General features: G+C 45.4%; 1 protein-coding gene across 1 annotated transcript in view; it reads left to right on the forward strand.

The window, feature by feature from the left end:
* PAPLN (papilin, proteoglycan like sulfated glycoprotein) overlaps positions 1 to 20,072 on the forward strand; it is a 53,174-nt gene that overhangs the window by 21,165 nt on the left and 11,937 nt on the right. The window contains exons 3-16 of the mRNA XM_065636111.1: positions 4,229 to 4,344; positions 5,696 to 5,756; positions 6,049 to 6,151; positions 7,072 to 7,202; positions 7,700 to 7,823; positions 8,591 to 8,671; positions 9,868 to 10,040; positions 10,542 to 10,665; positions 11,699 to 11,825; positions 12,531 to 12,596; positions 15,090 to 15,297; positions 17,012 to 17,188; positions 18,486 to 18,642; positions 19,265 to 19,351. Of these exons, the coding sequence (XP_065492183.1) occupies positions 4,229 to 4,344; positions 5,696 to 5,756; positions 6,049 to 6,151; positions 7,072 to 7,202; positions 7,700 to 7,823; positions 8,591 to 8,671; positions 9,868 to 10,040; positions 10,542 to 10,665; positions 11,699 to 11,825; positions 12,531 to 12,596; positions 15,090 to 15,297; positions 17,012 to 17,188; positions 18,486 to 18,642; positions 19,265 to 19,351 (1,735 nt within the window). The remainder of the gene's footprint in view (positions 1 to 4,228; positions 4,345 to 5,695; positions 5,757 to 6,048; positions 6,152 to 7,071; positions 7,203 to 7,699; positions 7,824 to 8,590; positions 8,672 to 9,867; positions 10,041 to 10,541; positions 10,666 to 11,698; positions 11,826 to 12,530; positions 12,597 to 15,089; positions 15,298 to 17,011; positions 17,189 to 18,485; positions 18,643 to 19,264; positions 19,352 to 20,072) is intronic.

Genomic DNA, 20,072 nt, shown 5'->3' on the forward strand with positions numbered 1-20,072 from the left:
GCAATGCAGTGTTCATAAAAGTGAAATCACTGGCCTTCTAAACTTTTATACCACAGCAGCCTGTTTACCAATGAGCACTGAGTGCATGTTCTGCCAGGGCCATCCATATCCCCAGAAGCTCTGCGTGTCTCTTGTCTTAACAGGCAACAAAACTAGATACAGCAGTTGGGCATTGACTGACTGTCCATTCTGGGGGTTTTAGAAGTCAAGTAAGATGGTTGTATGCTTTCTCTGGCTTTTTCTGAAACATTAAAATATTGTTGCAGATGGATTGTTTTAAACACTCTTGATTTTGCAACATTTTGAAGTCTATTGAGATAGGTCACAAGTTTAATATATGATTTCCACTGGCACTTACTTGACAGCTTAATAAAGTGATTTAAAACAATTTGCTGGGATTTGTTATAATCAAAACAGTGACTTGATCACAGATTTGAAAATGGCAAGGGTTACAACGTACTGACAAAGGAATAAATAAGATCACATACGTATGCACACGGATACATAGGTAAAAACACATATATACAAATTTAAAAATTACACAGTCACGTGCGTGTTAATCCATGGACAGTTGAATATATGTGGTGGTATACCTGTAGGTAAATTTCCCTCTCAGGTTTAGCAAATTACTCACTTTTAATGTGTTGGCATTCTCAACAGGAACTTGTTGAGTCTCAAGAAATCTATCTTTGCTTCATCAGCAGATGATCATCAAGCAGCATGAAATTAGGCCTTTGGATACTCACAAAATCATCAGTAGACAATCCTTGACTGTCCATGAAACCAGCTCTGGCAGGTGTCCCTGTCAGAGGGTGATGCAGGTCACAGCCCCTTGTGACCCCAGAGAGCTCAACTGGCCTCACTCAGTATTGCTATTTATAGAGTTGTGAGATCATTTACTTCAGTCAGTGTTTTTTCCACTTAGGATGAGGTGATAGTCTGATGTTTTCCACCACTTGTCTACGTCCAGAACTTTTCAGATCATACAGTTGCGTGCCGTCCCGCTCGGTCTATGATGCGGGTCACAGGTGCGTGAGGCTGTCAGCAGTGACTGATTGTTGGCACCTTCCCAGGCAGAAGGGGGATCTTTCCCTGCAGGGCAGGAGCCCCAGGAGCATGGAGGGGGTGCCTCAGTGCTTGGGCTCACCGCACCTGTGCAATGGGAATTGTTCTACCCTGCATGCCTGAGTTACCCTGCTACCCAGGTGGCCCAGAGGTGACTGCAACCACCATAAATATATGCCAGTTGCAGATAAAGGATCTGTGTTCTTGTGTGCACGCCAGGCTGAAGCAAGAGGGGAATGGAGTTGAGTGCATCAGAAACAGTCATTAAGTTCATAGATTGTTATTTCTGGGGTCCAGGAGGAACTGGGATTTAGCCTGGCTGGCAACAGAATCTGAAGAGAGTAGAAAGAGGCTTTAAGAACAGAAACTATTAAGAGCTGATAGCATGTAAAAACATCTTATTATAAGATTATGTAATAATAGATTTCTTATTAATATGCAGCTTTATATTTGCCTGCATACACATACATGCAGTTGCTGAAGTAATGAGGACTGTGCACAGATTTCTGAATGTTGGAGTTTGGCCCCTATTAAAATATTTCTGTAACACTATACAGCTTTGGGAGGATTCTTCTGGTTGATACTTCTTTTAGGGTATACATGAATGGAGTGATTCTGAGAAAATCATTGCTCCTGCACTCTGCAGATGCATAAACCTTACAACAAAGAGTCCCTGCAGATTTTGCTCTCAATAGAAGGAATAAAGAACTCCATTTCTGTAGGAGGGATATTAGAATATTTATCAGGTTGGTGTATGTGTCAGGGAAGGGCTTTCTATCTTAATTGCCTTCCAGTAATCTGACTTTCAAATGCTCTTCCTCTGGATTTTTCTCTATATGTTTTCTCCCTTATGCTGACTGAAAGGTCCCTTGTTTCCAGGGTGAGCTAATACTGCTCCTAAATCAGTCAGTTGATACAGAGGAATAAGACAGCAAAAAAAGAAGTAGTAGCATGCTTCATTCTTTTGAAAGTAAGGGAGGAAGGATTACAGGGGGAAGAATTAGGTGCCTGAAAGAAAAACTTGGGAAAATAAGATGCCTTGCTGAAAGCTAAAACTCTGTTGATGGAATTATCCCCAGAGAGGGAAATCAGAATGCAGAAGGCAAACACTGAGCTCATAATCTGGAACAGAAGGATGGGAGAAGGGTTTGGCTAAGGGTCAGGGAGATGTTGACTTGGCAGAGAGAAGGTATGTAGAAGTGGCTGTAACCTGGGTAGTGCCATTGAGTGAGCAGGGACAAGGCAAACAGAGTTAGTCTGAACCAGAAAACTTGTCATGAAGGATTTTGCTTGCAGAGGTATTAAGAGAGAATTACATACAACTTGTGTGAGGGAAATCAAATAGCATGGGTTCAAAAGAAAGTGTTTCACATTAGAGCAATATGGGTAATAGGCAGAAAGAATCTGGGGTGACTCTGCAGTTAGTTGTGGATAATTTGGTAGTAAGTGCATAAATATGATCAACTAATATCTCTGACTGTTGCTCTGCCAGCAGCAGGGTATTATTCCTTAAAAGAAGGTAAAAGAGTGAAACAAGATACTAATTCAGGGACATATGATTAGGCAGGGAGTATGTGTAGAAAGTTACAAAAACTGTTTACATGGCAAGGGAGAATTAACCCATGCATCTTGCCTGAGTTGGATTCATTGGTTAATTTATTAGGATAGCTTCTATTTCTAGCAGAGACCTGGATGTTTTATGTAAAAGCAGTTATTAGCTAACTGAAGCAAAAATTATGCATTTAAACTGAGGACCTTGTGCCTTCTTTGTAGGCCTCGGAACGTGACCTGGCTGGGTGGAAAGTGCTTGCTGAATAGGGTTAAGATTCCTGCTATGGTGAAATTCTCCATTTCTACTATGTTCTTCCACTTCAGCGGAAAACCCTTACGATGGCTCTTACCAGCTGGGTGATCACCAGGCCATAGTTCACATGAGGATGCAGGAAGGACAACAGGAAGGAATGGAAACAATGCATGAGCAGGGATATGTAGAGGATGGGAACGTGGGGTGCTGTGTCCAAATCAAAACGGGCTATGTGAAGCCAGAGGATGGTTTGGGACCCAGACCTGGGGTTCTGCAGATTTGGTGCAATGGTCTGTGTGTGGAAGGGAATAAGACCACATGACTACATCTCAATCATTTTTTACCTTTTGTTTCTCTGCCTGTCCACTCTTCACCACATCAAATGTCCAAGTTACCAAATGTATGTATTGCCTTCTCAGTTGTATATTATACACATAAACGGCCCTATAGGCGCAGCTGCACAGCAAACCCTTTTTTTACAGCATCACTCCCTGTGTAAGCCTGCATTTACCTTCTTTTCCCAAGTGGAACTAATTCTGTTGCATCTTGCAATTTTTTTTTTTTTCCTCAGGATATTGCTATTCTTCCCTCTAAACCCCCATGTCCTGCTGTATGTGGGTCCCATCAGCTGCAAGAGGCCCTTTTTTTCCTGAAAATATGATATTACGTGTGCTTCTAAGATAATGTATTTTGGTTCAATCCATTGCACTTGTAACTTTTTGTCTATATTATCATGCTTATTTCTCTTAATGTCAGGATCCATTCATACTTTCTAAACACAAAATTAATTAAGGCTGCAGCTAATGATGGCCCAGACCTTGACTTCATCATTAGACACAGTTAGGTAGGCTGGAGGGAAAGGTCCACGTATGGAATTTTGTTGCAGTAAAAAGTGTGTTCCAGTGGTTTCCTTACTGCTTCCTTTATTTCTCTTAAGTGTCTGGGTTGGAGCGAAGGATTTGAGATTAAGTTTCTCTGTTGATCTGGTATGGAGTGAAAGTGGTCATAGTCCCTGAAATAATTAATTGCCTTTGCTGCCTTGCTGACATGCAGATGTTATTCTCTCTCAGATATATATTTGAAAGTGCTGAGATTCTATGAATAGACAAACAGTAACAGTTTAAGGGAGATTATAAAGATGGATGTGCTGTATGGCTTCAGGAAGCTAGTACTCCTAGATACTAGAGGCTTGACATTTCTGAGGTATTATTCTCTGCTGCTTTTCAAACTAGCAACACAGCCCAGCAAGATAGTCTCTTTTCCAGGAGAACACACAGGAGCTCTCCTTCATTTTCATTGTGGTTTTTTTCCTGTGTTGCCATGTCTGTTTGATATGTCCGTGGTGTTTTTTATCTACAGGGCCCCCGGATGAAACGGCAGACTGATGTCTGGGGGAGCTGGGGTGAATGGGGCAAGTGCAGTCGGAGCTGTGGCGGTGGAGTCAGCTTTCGGCAGCGGCGCTGCTATTCCCGAAGGTAAAGGCTAACCTCCTTTTTCTTTCTTTAGATGTGTTTTTCTGTTACTGAGCTCCTGCCCTTATGTTCCAATACACATCCAGAACAAAAAAGACCTGATGTTTCATTCCAGGGGAATAAGTCACCTGCGTCCACTTTGAGATGATCCTCAGCTTCAGTCTCGTCACTGCTGTTTTGAATAGCACTCTCTTCAACGTGTTGTTGCTTTGGCTCCTTCCCTAGAGCACAGTGGTATCTCTGTGAGATCTGAGGCTGTGACATCAGGTGGTTGGGATGGCAGGACCTCCTTCATTCAGGTCTAGCTGACAGGCCTGGGGGAGATGGAAAACAGTCCAGAGCAGCAGGTGTCTCTCCTGAGAGCTGGTGACTATGCCAAGATTTTCTCAGGCTTATGATTCCCAGGAAGGTAAATTGCCCTAGAAGAAATGGAAAAGTGGAGTTGGCTTGAGCAGCGTTAGTGCTGTGCCATCTCATCTGCAGCTGGGTTAGATGCAGTGGGGACAATGACTGGGCCTGCACCTGTTGAGAATGATGTACCTTAGAGATTTTGTTGCGGATAAAACAAACAAAACAGAAACAAACAAAGCAAAACAAAGCAAGCCAGACTCTCAATAATATCCTGAAAGAAACGGCCTCTTTATGTTTACAGAACTGAGAGGGGGATTTTTAATAGAAAATCCAGTTATGGACCACTGCTTCTTCCCACCAAGAATAAAGAAAGATCTCTTTTGAAGGCTGCCTGCTGTAGGATACACCTGCCAGAATGCCTGGAAGCCTGTCTCTCCATTTGAGGAATGCTGAGATATTAGACATTGGTTGGCTTTTCAGATCAATTTCCTCTGTAACTGTTACTCTCCATAATTCTCAGATGGAGTAATTTGACTGGGATGAGGGTGTTGCACACTTTCCATAGGCGTGTTTAGCTCTTCCTGCTACTTTGCCTAGTATGTATGCATGTAAACAGCAGGCGAGATGCTGTGTGTACCTGTTCTGATCCAGCCACTACCCTCCTGCTGGTTCTGGTATGGACACCTCGACTGTTTGCTGGTGGACAAAGGACTAAAAGCTCTGCTTCTATTATTTAGTTTAAACATGACCCTGAAGACCTGTACTGTAATAATTCATGGTGCATGTCTCATTCATGCCAGAATGTAAACCATAGCAGAAAAAGGCACGAGAAGATCCCAGCTTGCTTTAGTGGAAAAGAAGCGCATTTTAGTTATTTTGCTGTTTCAAGAAACTGTGTGAGGATGATATGCTTGATGTGAAGGTGATTTTTAATGTCTGCCATGAGGTTATTTTTTGTATGTATATTCTTCAGAGAGCTTCATGTTGGTTTTTTGTCTTCTAGAACAGAAGGTGCTTCTAGTTGCGTTGGACCAACTCGAAGCTATCGGTCATGCAACATTCAGGTACAGCGCTCCGGTTTTGCTCTTTTTTTTTTTTTTTTTCTTCCTTGCTTGTTGCTTTTTTTCCACAAGACAAACATCATATTGTTCAGAGGTAATAAGTCATTATTAGTTTCTCTTTCTCTGGTATCACTGGTGAATGCAGTTCCTCAACAGTACCCCTTCAAAAGCATATTGAATTTATGTCCCTGACTTTATATGGGAGCAGTAACAAATAAAAAGCAATGTTTTGTTATTCACTTATTTTTCCTCCTTTTTATAATGGCCTGATACAAACATTTTCTCCTCCAAACAGAGCTGCCCAGAAGGCTCCCGGGATTTCCGGGCAGAGCAATGCGCAGAGTTCGATGGGACAGAATTCCAAGGAAAGAAATACAAGTGGCTTCCGTATTATGGAGGTAAGGATAAGCGTGGAGGTTTACACTTCATCCCTAACTATGAACAGTATGTTTTGAAGTGATTGTAATGTTTTTGACTATAGCATCCTCATAGGGTACTTCCTTAGCTGGAGGGTGGGGCAGCAGGTGGCATGGAAAAAAACTTTGCCGGCAGCAAACCATTGCTCTCACAAAGACACTGGGTGCACGGGCCAAGACATAACTCCCATTGCAGCACTATGTCTCTCATAACAGCCATTCTTTCAGAAATATTGCCCAAGAAAGCTGGAACTGGTTGCAGCTAGGTCCTGAAGTATTAGAGAGGCAGAAGCTCTGCTGCGTTTTTCAGTATTGGCAAAAGAATAGTAGCAGGGCACAGGAGAAACAAATACATATAACCAATGAGCTACAGAAAATATGACATCTCTTTCAATTGGCCCATGCTTTCTTGATGAACCAGCTCAGAAGGCAGGTGTAGGAACCAACGGTCCTTGCTCTGAGCTTTGATGTGTTATCATTCACAGTTGTTTAACAAGTTACGAGGGATTTCAAGATGGATTTAAAGTTTTGTTTGTTGGCTATTAAGATAACAGCTCCCTTGTGTTCTGTATCAGGACTTGTTCTCATTGTAGAAAGCCTTGTACTCCAAGGGAACATAAGAACAGTCTTACTAAGGAATAACCAACTATCCACCTGGCCCAACATCCCCCCACCACCACTGGCCAGCCAATGTGCCTGAGGAAATGGTTACATATAGTGACTCTTTACCAGGGGTTTTTTTCCAGCCTCCAGCAGTTTGCGACCCAGAAATGTGTTCAGTGTCTGCCACTTAATATCAGCCCATCCTCTGTTTCTGTTCCTGTGATCTAAAACCAGGCTCCTGATGCATTATCAAGCTATTAGCCATACTATATAATGTTTGCTTTTTTCTCTCCTACCAGCGCCTAATAAGTGCGAGTTAAACTGTATTCCAAAGGGAGAAAACTTCTACTACAGGCACAAGGAAGCAGTGGTAGATGGCACTACCTGTGAACCTGGCAAGCAGGACATCTGTGTAGAGGGAGTTTGTCGGGTTAGTCATCTTGCTGCTTCCTTCATTTGCCTTTGGGTCTGTCAGTCTTTCTATTGCTTCCCTTTGTTCTACTTGACCTTTCATAATAGCATAAGAAAAGGAGAATCATTCAGCTCCCAGGGTGCTGAGGAGCATGTGGACAGCATTTCTCCATCTGTCTCTGAATGTGAAATAGAAGATGCCTACTCCTTCCCTGTCCTGCCTACTCCTTCCCTGTCCTGCCTACTCCTTCCCTGTCCTGCCTACTCCTTCCCTGTCCTGCCTACTCCTTCCCTGTCCTGCCTACTCCTTCCCTGTCCTGCCTACTCCTTCCCTGTCCTGACTTCCCAGACTCCCTAGATTCAGACTTCTCATTAGATCAGTCCAGCATTTGGCCATTTTTCCTTTCTCCTTTCTCCTCCTTTCTCTTTTTCCCATTCTCCTTCTTTCCTTTTCGCTTTCCCTTTCTTCATCTTTCATTACTGTTTATTCATATCAATACTCCTGTGCTCTGACAGGCTGTTGGCTGTGATAACATGTTGGAATCTGCCAAGAAGGAGGACAAGTGCTTGCAGTGTGGAGGAGATGGCAGCACCTGCTACGGTGTGAAGGGCACTTTTGATGTGCCCAGCCTCCCCAAAGGTACAGATGATCTAGGTAGTATGGTCAGGTGAGAAGGACAGAGTTAAACCTAAAGTTAAGCTGCTACAAGGGCTGGTGGGGACATCTGCTCACATGATTGTTGTAGACAGGCTTGGGCGTTCACTTGAAATGTCTGTATGGCGTGTGGCTCTTCAGCTGCTTTAGCATCAGAAAATGTATTGATGGCCATACCCTGGGAATCACTTCCTCAGTCTCTGTATAGCCTGGAGTACTTGTGCTGCTGGAGTCTTTCCCTGCTCAGTCTCCAGCAGATGCTGTAAATGTCCCATGTGAACATAGCTATATGTCTCCTTCATAAGACTTCCTCCTTGTTCAGTGTCTTGATAGCCCCACCAGGATTAGTGCAAGGCTAAAAATGGGACTGCATCTTCTGAATTTGGCCAGTTTTGAAAAATTTCAAGGTAATAATTAAACTCATGGTCAAGTCTCTCTGTGTTGAGTTCCAATATGATGCTTGCTGAAATTCCAAAGATTTTAAAATCTAAAATAATACCCTTTGTACTGATTCCTGTGCTTTCTTTTCTGAGGTGTAATTGGAACTTTTTACACATGGACTGACCTGTGGATATTGTAGGGTGAAGCTATTCAGAATGCAGATAAAGTGACAGCTGAAATGCTTCAAACCACCACCATAAAGCTCATCCAGTTGTTCAGGCACCAATGAAACCACAAGCATCTTTGGCACAGAAGAGCAACTGTGTGGCATACATAGACAGATATTGAATATCTTCTTGGGGTTTTTTTAGGTTACAATCAAATCTTCATCATCCCTGTGGGAGCCACAAGCATCCAAATTAAGGAGGTTATGCCCAGCAGGAACTTCCTGGGTAAGTTTGATGTCAGAACCTGTGTTTCAGTCCATTTGGTTCCAGCCATTGTGTTAATTTTTTTTTTTCAGCTATGCTGGGTTGTGGGATGATTACCTTGAGGGCTTCATACAGCAGAGGGAAAAATTCTCTGAAAATTAGGAACTGAATACTGAATATCCTTGAAGTGTTAGTGGTGTTCAACCCTGGGCTTCAGGTTTACCTCATTTTCTCTCCTGTGGTGATCTTTCTGTTGAGAGGGGAATAAAAATACCCAAACAACATTCAGACTTCCTGCCTGAAACCTGCAAGGAGTCTAGTTGATATAGAAATATCTGGCTATGAGTTCTGTTGTTTGCTTGGTGAATGTAAACCTTAACTACTCCTGCCATCCAAAAGTTTGGGATGGGCTTCTTTTCCCCATAGATATCTTTTGGGTGTTTGTCTGTACGACCTCAAACTCTGGTTGTGCTGCAGAGGGCAAAATGGAGGGAGAAATCTCCTCACCTAGCTTTCTGGGCAAGGCTGAGGAAATTCCAGTGGAGAAAGAAAATATTCTTCTGCTTTCTGAATCTTCCATCACCCAATGCTTTGGACAAATCAGACTGTTAATGTTTACCCTTGTAGGAAGTCAGATTCAGAACCAAGTTCTTTGTCTTATGAATAGAATGTCTGATGAACAGGATAGTGACGTAGAGGCAGTGGGGCATGAATCCCATATCTTAATGGCAAGTGGGACAAAGGCTGACATCAGCTGTGCTTCAGTGACTGACAGTGGGGATTGCAGAGACAGGGCTGGAATATGCTGGAGGCATTTGGTTATGCAGGAAAAAAGTGCTTGGTCTGCAGCAAAGCTGCAAGAAACACTGTCTGAATGTGGAGCAGCTTCTGGCAAGACAACCTTATGGGGGGACAACATTGTTGGAGGGTCACCTTTATTTGCCACACCTGCAACACAGTGCTGAATTGAAACAGGAGCATCCCTATGGAGTTCTTATGGTCCTCTTTCAATGTGTGAATTTATGCTGTGTCGGTAGATGATACCATATTAGATTGTCGCTGTACTTAAAGGGTTCCAACACTGATGTAAAGGAGCTGCAGTTCAAATGATGGAGCCGAAAGCTCTGTGGATTGCCAATACCCTAGAAATCATGTGTCAGGTTATAGGTGTGTTAATTTACCGCTTTTTCTTCTCTGGTGTGTGTGGGTTTGTCTAGCTGTCAAGAACGTGCGAGGGGAGTACTATCTGAATGGGCATTGGGCAATTGACTTCAGCCGAGCGCTGCACGTAGCCAGCACGGTTATGCACTATGACCGTGGCTCGGAGGGTGATCTGGCCCCAGAGCTGCTCCATGCCCGGGGCCCCACCACAGAACCCCTCATCATTGAGGTAAGTGGCCATGCCTGCCCCCTGCTGATGCTGCTGCTCTCTCGCTTTGTGCATCAGCCCTCACTTTGTTCAGTGGGAACGTGTTGGTGGGGACCACACGGGGAAGATCGGAGAAGTGAGGGGGCTCTCAGAGGGCTCTGGTTCTGTTGCTCAGAAAGGAGGAGGGCAAGGCTCGATGTTGGCTTCCTGCACATTCCCTTAGGCGCTGACTTTGAAGGAGAGTCAAGTCAGCACCAAATGTGCTGCAGGCCAGGCAAGGGCACTTACTGTTACAGGAGCAGCTGCATCTTCTGTCTCTGAGAGGGATGAATGCACCTTTCTCTGAAAAATAATGCTCTATACAGCAGCACAGAAGGCAAGGAGAAAACACAGTGTAGAGAAGTGCTCTGTGAATGGGAGGGAAGCAGGGCAGCTTGGACCCTCAGACGTTGTGGGGACATGCTGCAAAGGGGGAGAGTGCTGCTGCTGCTATTTCTCTGACTTTATCCCATGCTTTCACAGCTCATCAGCCAGGAGCCAAACCCAGGGGTACAGTATGAGTACTACCTGCCCGTGCAAGGACAGGCCTCGGGTTACAGCTGGAGCTATGGTTCCTGGAGTGAGTGCAGCTCCGAGTGTGGAGGAGGTAAGGGGACAGGAGCTTATCTCTGGGCTGGCGCGGGGTTTATGTCCACCCCCTGAAGGCAGAGTGACTGTGTGCTGCCCTCTGCAGCTGCTTCCCAGCAGTATCCTGCTGGAAGACTGACACAGGACAGCAGGTCAGCTAAAGTTTTGTCAAAGGAGGGTCACACAGGGGAGTCACAACAGGACTGTGTCCCATGCCTTGTCCTGTCTTATTTTCCATGTCTTAGTCCTCAGACTTGTTACTAGGATCTGTTGAGGCTGTTCATAGGTAGCCTTTGTTTTATGTTGTTCTGCTTCAATTCTTAATGTCCTTCTCAAGCCTTTTCAACCACTTGAGAGGTCCTCTCCAAGCTGACCTGGCCTACATAATTGAGTCGCATCATTCCTTGCTACCAGAGCCTAGAAGTTTCCCACTCTGCAGGGGGACTGTCACATCTCCTGAGCTGTCATGTCATGTTCAGTTTGCAAATTCTTCCATGAGGGAAGTTATGTGTTTTAAGCTAAAAAACAGAACAAAGCAAAATGAAACAAAACCCAACAACAAAAGTATGAAACAAAAAAACTTCCAGCTGAAAGTACATAGAGTTTCTATCAGCCTTTTCTGGTCTTCTGTGCTGATGGCCATGTCAATAGCTTTTGGCTTATTGTGGTTGTTTGAGCTGATATTGTCTTTGCTTAGCATGCTTATCCTGTAGGAAGCATGAAGAGTCACAAGTTTTTTATCCAGTGTCCAGTCTTCACAAGACTGACCTTTTGGGTCTAGCAGGAGGCCCCCAGCTCTCTGCTGTACACTGCACACACCATGCAGGGTTCCTCAGCTACACAGAACTATTCTGTTTTTCTTGCCCTTCCAATGGACTCATACTGTGGAGAGGAATAATTTGTACATATAGTGACAGACCAAGAACCGCACCTGAATTTTCCATCTTGGCTGGGGCATGACTTTAGAAATTTGTCTTGCCAACACCAATGCATTTCAAACCTAGTCCTGCATGGCTTGCGTTGACCAAGATATTCTCTTCCTTCACCTTTAGGTTTCCAGTCCCGCTTGGTGTTTTGTACCATAGACAATGAAATCTATCCAGACTCTATGTGCAGGAATAAACCACAACCAGACAATAACCGGACATGTGGCCTTCAGACATGTCCCCAGACAAAAAGGTAAGATTTCCTTTCCTCCTCTGGATTCTGACTTCTTCCTTAGGTGCTTTTGGAGCCAGGAAAAAGAATGACTCTCTCACCACTGCCTCCCACCAGCATGGTGCTCTCCAAGGAAATATTTAACTTCTTCGAGAAAGCCCAAGACAAAGGATGTTGATAACACTGTGATGAGCATTTCTGTGTGCACAAGGCTTGATATGTCATATGTTCATTTTATAGACCAATTAAATTTGCTTTCCAGAATGTGATTGTGGAAGACAGTCCTCTAGCCCATGTAGGAGACAGAAACAGATTCTTTGGGTTTTGTTCTTTTCGACTGGAGCTGGCAAAATCAGAGGAGTGGGTCAGAGCTGGTGTCATTTTATGTAATTTCTGCATTCCCAGTGTCCATGCTCTTAGAAAGGGCTGAATCCTAGAATCTTTTTGTTCTCTAGCATTTTCAGACCCCTTTACCCAGCCATTTCCACCTTGTCACTCGCTGACATAGCCTTGTAGTTGACTTCGCTTGACTCTTATGTGACACCTAGAGCTGCACGCGGAGCCTTGACTGTGTATCTCACTGTGCATCTGGTGGGTGCAGTGGAGGCCTATGAGAGAGCTGTTGTGGGTGAGAGGGCACTTGGCAACCTGGGAGCATTTCTGAATACACTGTAGCCTGTAGCTACTTGCTTTAAGTTCTTTAAATCCTTTGTTCTGTGTATAAAGGACTTCTTACATCTATCTGCCGCAAGCCTGGAGTCACAGTGGAGCACGGAGCTCTCAGATGAAGAGGTAACAAGGAGAAGGAGGCTGCAGAAAGCACAGGAAGGCAGCTGCTCTCTTCTGCTCTCCACCTAGTTGCCCAGTGAAGTCTGTGGGGATTTGGGGGCTTTCCTCTTTGGCACTGGTGGTAGCAGTGGGTGGTGCTTTGCTTTTGATTCTTGCCGGTGAAAATGATGGTGGAGGGTGCTGGCTGGTAGCTTGGCTTAGGTGGTTGTGCATGCTCCTGGTAACTTGGGACTGAGAAGGGGGACAGGTTTTTTTCATAGCTTTTGGCTGCTTATACTGATAATTGTTTTTTCTCTAGAATCAGGGTAGAGAGGTGAAGGGATATTCTAGAATGTTTTTGTTTGGTGTCAAGATAAAAGAACAGAAAGGAGAAGAGAGCATGATGGATTGGGAGTTTGAAACATTGGCCAGGATCCCAGAGTGCCATAGCAAAAGCCTCAGAGTTTGTCAAAAGCTCTTCTTTCTTTAGCATGGACCCTACAGCAGGAAGAAAAGTGCCTGTATGCTGTGATGAGTACAAGGATGTGACAGATACAATACTTACAATGTACACTGAGGTATGAGAATTAAAAAGATCAAAACCAAAACAATTGTCCTTCAGCAAACTGCTAATAGCTTAGGACTTGCAATGCTTTGCTCTCTGATGAGGGTCCCAGCCTTACGGGTTGACATTGTCTCACAAAGCAAATGAAACAAGTGTCAGACAAGATGTCTTGACTCACAATTGAAGGAAGCTGTAGGTGACCATCCAGCTGATACAACCTTCATGCCCTGGCTGGGACTTGACTGCAAGGGGAGGCAGCAGGTGACAAGCAGATCACCACTATGCTCCTCTTGCACCACCAGGGCCTTTAGACTGCAGAGCACACTGAAGTCAGGAATGGAACACCATGTTGTCCCTGAAGTCAGGCCACGTAAGCTGTGTTCCTGGCTACCCGGGCAGCTCTGAGACACAGGAGTGGACAAGGGCAGGGATTATAGCATCCAAACCATCAGATTGCTTTGTGAGCATTCCCCCTTCCGTTAGCAAGGGTGTATCATTTCTGCGACAGCTTCAGCAACCAAACAAAGGACAAAAATCTATTTAAAGTTTTTGGGGCTTTTTTGTGTGTGCTGCTGTTTGTCCAATGGAAGGAATAAACCAGCTTTCTACTAGCTGTCAACAAAAGGTTCACAAGCACCTCTGAGAGTGTCTAGCATTTTTTGGAGGCAGAGTGAGGTCTTGGCTTGGTTTTACTCTTTCTGATAATGGCTGGAGTGTAATGAATGGTTAGAATCACAGAATAGTTTGGGTTGGAAGGGACCCTTAAAGGTCATCTAGTCGAATGCCCCCACAATGAGCAGGGACATCTTCAGCTACATCAAGTTGCTCAGAAACCCATCTAACCTGGCCTGGAATGTTTCCAGGGATGCGGCATCTACCACCTCTGTGGGCAACCTGTGCCAGTGTTTCACCACCCTCATTGTAAAATCTTTCTTCCTCATGTCTAGGCTGAATCTCCCCTCATTTAATTTAAAACCATTACCCCTTGTCCTATTGCTACAGCCCCTGCTAAAAACTCTGTCCCCTTCTTTCTCGTAAGTCTCTTTTAAGTACTGAAAGGCTGCAATAAGGTCTCCCTGGGTGGAGACTTCTCCAGGCTGAACAAGCCCAACTCTCGCAGCCTGTCCTCACAGCAGAGCTGCTCCAGCCCTCCGATTGTTTTTGTGGCCTCCTCTGGCCCCTCTCCAACAGGTCCATGTCTTTCCTGTACTGAGGGCTCCAGAGCTGGACACAGGACTCCAGGTGGGGTCTCACCAGAGCAGAGCAGAGGGGCAGAATCACCTCCCTCAGCCTGCTGGCCACACTTCTTTTGATGCAGCCCAAGACACGATCAGCCTTCTGGGCTGCAAGTGCATATTGCTGGCTCATCTGCAGCTTTTCATCCACCAGTACCCCCAAGTCCTTCTTGGCAGAACTGCTCTCAATCCTTTCATCCCCCAGCGTGTATTGATACTGGGGGTTGCTCCAACCCAGGTACAGAACCTTGCACTTGGCCTTGTTGAACCTCACAAGATTCGCACGGGCCCACTTCTCATGCTTGTCCAGGTCCTTCTGGATGTGTGGTGTTTTTCTTTTAGCTGATCTGGATGGTTTTCCTTTTTTCTTCTTCCTTTATTATTTTTTTCTTCAGTGTTCCATTCAGGCATGACATTTTTGCAGATATCAAGAGACCAAAAGCCATGGAGAAAAATCTTCCCCCTCTGGAAGAGCTCTGCACTTCCAGAGTAACAAATGTTGTGTAGTTGGGGGTTTCTCTCTGTAGTGGGACTCCTGCTCTGCATTGCCAGTAATGCTGGGCAGCACTTGATCAAATGGGAACTCACCTCTGACTCTATTCTGCAAAAGGATATTTTCCTTGTCTGATTACAAAGGGGATAGAGCGCTGACCTCCCTCGTGCCTCTGGACAGTTTAGCTGGACTTCCATTTGTTTGCTTGATTCTGTGACCTGCAGGTGGAAAACAGGGGAGTGGGGACCCTGCTCAGCTACCTGTGGTGGGGGCACCCAGACTCGCTCTGTTTACTGCGTGGTGTTCGACGGTCAGAGCTCCCAAGGGGTGGTGGATGACGCTGAGTGCATGGCCTTCGCCCAGCAGCCACGCAGCAGCCAGCCCTGCAACATGCGACAGTGTGCAACCTGGAGCACGGGGCCATGGTCGGAGGTGAGTTTGTGGGTGGGAGGCAACTGCCTCTTCGCATTTATTGCAGGAGAATCTGCCAAAGCTTGGGGATAAAGAGCCAGACTTCTTTTCTGGGACTGTAAAAGGTGTGTGTGCCTGGATATGTAGTATGCAGAGGTATAGGATTTGTCCCTGCAGTCCTCCAGCTAGCTAGCAGCTATGCCCTACTATTAAACACATCCTTGTTCTTCAAAAATATGCATACTCCTGCACCTCTGCTCCTCTCCTTGCATGTTCTTTCTTCTCTGGTCCTTCAGTCCTTACCCCACTCCTGTACTTTTTTCAGATCCACCAGACCTGGCCCTGGCCAGGTTTCCAAGTCAGGCCTGGTGAAGTCAGAGGGCAGGCATGAGAGCTGCTGTCCGTCAGCGGATGATGTGCAGTAACACTCCCCGCTCTGTAAAACAGGAGCTCATAGCTCCTGCCTGTGCTGTTTAATTCCATGCATATCACTGCCTCAGCGTTTCTAGCCCTGGCCAGCATCACTAAAACCACAGCATTTGGTAAGCAAGATACTGGTGACCTGCTGTTGGCTGTGTGTCAGCGCAGGGCTTCTCCAAAAGCAACTGTGTGGTGCATTTTTGATGCCTGTGTGCATTTATATCTCCAGGAGAGGAAACCATTTAAACCTTATGTGCTCAGTGCTGCGAGCCAGGCGCTTAGAAGGCATCTTATGTTCCAAGGGCTTAGAAAGTAAAGGTAGTGTCTACTCAGTCCCTAAAGCACAAGTGATTTTTCCTCTTTTAAGAGAAGTACCTACGTGCTTGCAATATTTGATTTACTATCTTGTGGTAGTACTTTGGTGCAACAACATAAAGTGCAACTTAGAGGCATGAGAACCTAGACTGTAAAATCTTGGTTTGTTTTGGTTTTTCCCTCTCATGAGGTGTGACTTCAGGATCGTGGAGTAAGAGTACTGTTTGGGGAAGGCACCAAGTGTCCTGTTCTTACAAACTGATTCCTATGTGATTCATTCTGGGGTTCTCAAAAGCGACTGTGTTTCGTGTACTCTCAGAGATAAAAGGTCACTCTAGCAAATGAGTGGCTGAAACTCAGCTGGGAAGCTCATCTAAAGTAATTCAGACTGTCCCTAAGTTAATGCTCTCTGTAAGAGACCTTGCTAATTCATGGAGAAGTAGGCTGGATTCCAGGAAACACCACTGTGAATTTAAGAAGGCATTGAAAACATCGCAAACCAGTTACTAGTATAGAAGTTGTGTCACAGCTTCACATTATAAAAATGGAGCACAAGGTCTTCAGACAGAAGACATGAGAAATACAAGAACCAAATCTTTTTCTCTTCTCTTGAATTCTTTACCTTGAGCTCATTTTAAATAGGAGTGAGGTTCCAGGTATTTCCTGCTATTTATTATTATCAATGTATTCTGCAGTATTGATGTTTTTCCAAAATCATTCTCCATGTCATCTTTGATAGAGATCAAGATAAATTATATGACTAGGCCAAAATCATCCAGTGAGCTCCAGATCTCCCAGACCCTATCCAACATGCCTTATTGTTTCTTCTACAGCATAAACAACTACTCTGCTAACTCCCACCCCAGAAGATTATTTTAACAATGATTGGTTGTTTCAGGAAATCTCAAAATGATGCTCTGCCCTAATGTTAGGGAGCACAGCCTGGAAATGCAAGTGGAAACCAGGTGCTTCCTTGTAATTGTTGGGCTCCTTTCTGCAGTGCTCAGCCAGCTGTGGGGAAGGGGTTCAGACCCGGACGGTGACCTGCAGAACTCAGCAGGGCTCTCAGGCTCAGGACTTCGCCTGCCTCATGGAGCCAAAGCCCCCGGCCACCCAGCCCTGCCTTAAGGAGAACTGCGTCCAGGAAATTGGGTGGCACATTGGAGACTGGGGCCTGGTGAGCATCCCACTTTCATGATTCAGAAATAACTGATTATATTGCTGTGCTCCTCACAAGCCAGCTTTGATCCGTGCAGCCTGCACGATGGCTGGGGCTGGCAGCATGTACTGCTTCATTACCCGTCCCTTGGCTCACAGTTGCACTGTAACTGGTACTAGTGATGCTCCAGTTAATCTGCTGCCTGCTTTGTGTGCAGCTGCTACAAAAATAAATCCTTCTGAGGGGGGGATTATAGTTGCAGTGGCAGTGGCAAAATGCAGCCAATAAGCTGAAACAATCCACTCTTGCTGTTTATTCCCAATTGTTCACTCCATTGCTATGAATAGCAGAACAACTCTCTGGCCGAGTATGGCTCAGAGCTCCAGGCTTCAGGACTGGTCATTGTGTTTGGTGATATGGTTTAAAGTACATTTTTGTAATTGTTCAGATAAACTGTGCTTCAGCTGGATTAGTCTTGCCTTCGTGGAGGGAGACAGACAACCTGGGAAAAGTGCCAGGGGGAGAAGGTAGGGGCAGATCAAATGCATCAGGTGACTTTCAAACACACATTTTCCCTTCTGTGCTAACCCGACCAGATTGTTCTGAGTTAAAACATGTTACATCTGGTTCTTCATGAGATGTGGGCCAAGTTTTAATAACAGCTAAAGAAGTTGCCTACCTTAAACTGATCTTTCCCGGCCTGTGGCTTTCTGATAGGGTTCCTACCTACATCTGAGTAAGAGAGAGAAATACTCTCCCAGTGTTTGTAGAGCTTGCCCATGAGCAGGTACATTACACAGATACCAGCCTCCTCTCTCCTCCCCTGAGCTGCTGCTTGTTGGTCCCTCCTCATCCACAGCTTCCAGTGAGAGGAACTCCAGTTAGCTGCTTAAAGAAAACCACCAGTTTGCTTTCACTTTGCAAACTGTTGGTTTTGAATGCACAGTTCAAAGCTGACTCTCTCACAGCTGGCGGATCCCCATAGTATTGAGATGCCTTCAGGCCAGGCTGAAACCATTGACTCCAGCTCCCTGACACACCACTGTGGGTAACAGCAGCTCACCTGGATATTACAGGCTGATCATGGCTCAGAGCCTGATGCTTCAGGGCTAGGTGCAACATTTGGTAAAATGGTTTAAAGTATGGTTTTCTAATTATCCAGATTAATCCAGATGAAGTATTGTTTGCTGTATCTTGGTGGAGGAAGCTGTGCTCAGCCTGCAGCTAATCATGCAGCTGTTTCACGCTTCTGGCCTGTGGGGTTTCTGCATTCGGCCTCTGTTGCCTGCTCACATGCCTTGTCTCTGTGCCCAAGTGTTCGAAGAGCTGCAATTCAGGCATCCGGACACGCCAAGTCATTTGCGCTGACGGCGACTCCAAATACTACAGTCCTGAGACGTGCAAAGCCATCCAGCCACAGAAACCAGCCACCCTGGGCAGCTGCAACATGCAGCCCTGCTACCTGCCACAGCGTGAGTGGTGTTGCTGCACACCTAGCTTTTCCTAAGACACTTTTGTTTAGGAGTAGAAATTCCCAGCTCTGCAGCAGCTGTTCTCAGCTTCTTACCTGCCTGTCTCCATCCTCTGTGTTTATATTTTGTGCACATAACCATGGCATCTTCAGAGCACCAGTACCCATGCTGTTTGAAATGTACATAACAGGCTTGAGAACAACATTGGTATGTGTTCATTTTGAATTCAGTACTGGGTGATGGCTCTGTCCCAGTCCATGCTGCAGACTGATCCCAGTACTCACCATCAGGAAGGACAGCAATCTGTGCAGGCTCAGTAACCAAAAATTAGAGCCAGCTCTCATCCCTCTGTGAGCCAGCTATAAAGGACACACAACTGCTCAGAAGATTTTCCTTGCTGCCTGTGTCTAGCCTTTATGCCAGAGTTGAAATGCTGACTTTTGTCAGCCTGCCCATTGCAGGTTGTTGTCCTAACAATCCAGTCGAATCCAATTGCTGTTCAGCAGCTGTTCCAGGAGAAGAGAAGCATTTTCATCACCTTTAGTCTGTTGGATGCATTTGCAATAATTAGAACACAGAGCTGGACTGACTGCACTTATTTTGTGTATGTCTCTCTTTGCAGAGGTCCCCAGCATGCAGGACACTATGGGATACGATGTCGCTCGCCAGTCTTTGCTGACACGTTACAACCCAAAGAGCCCTGCCACAGGTTTGGAAGAATTTGGTTAGTTTGGGTTTTTGGTGATGGTGGACTTGAAACAGAGTGTGGTAAGGGAAAGGTTCCTCTTTTTCTTTATTTCTCTCATTCATTTCATGAGCTTCTAGAAATCTGTGAAGCCAAGGACAAAGTGTAGATGCTTTTACACAACAGTGAGCAGTATTTGAATCTGTCGATGCAGAAGAGACTGTACAGTGTATAGATCCCAGGCTCTGGCAGCAGGTCTTAAGTGCTGGCTGAGAGGAATGCGGATGCTGCCCAAAGCAGATCGTAGGAAGAAGAATCACAGAATCACAGAATGTTAGGGATTGGAAGGGACCTCGAAAGATCATCTAGTCCAATCCCCCTGCCAGGGCAGGAACGCCTAGGTGAGGTTACACAGGAAGGCGTCCAGGCGGGTTTTGAATGTCTCCAGAGAAGGAGAATCCACAACCCCCCTGGGCAGCCTGTTCCAGTGTTCCGTCACCCTCACTGAGAAGAAGTTTCTTCTCAAATTTAAGTGGAACCTCTTGTGTTCCAGCTTGAACCCATTACCCCTTGTCTTACTGTTGGTTGTCACCGAGAAGAGCCTGGCTCCATCCTCGTGACACCCACCCTTTATATATTTATAAACATTGATGAGGTCACCCCTCAGTCTCCTCTTCTCCAAGCTAAAGAGACCCAGCTCCCTCAGCCTTTCCTCATAAGGGAGATGCTCCACTCCCTTAATCAT

The sequence above is a fragment of the Caloenas nicobarica genome, chromosome 5 (genome assembly GCF_036013445.1).
Source record: "Caloenas nicobarica isolate bCalNic1 chromosome 5, bCalNic1.hap1, whole genome shotgun sequence".
NCBI classification, from domain to species: domain Eukaryota; kingdom Metazoa; phylum Chordata; class Aves; order Columbiformes; family Columbidae; genus Caloenas; species Caloenas nicobarica.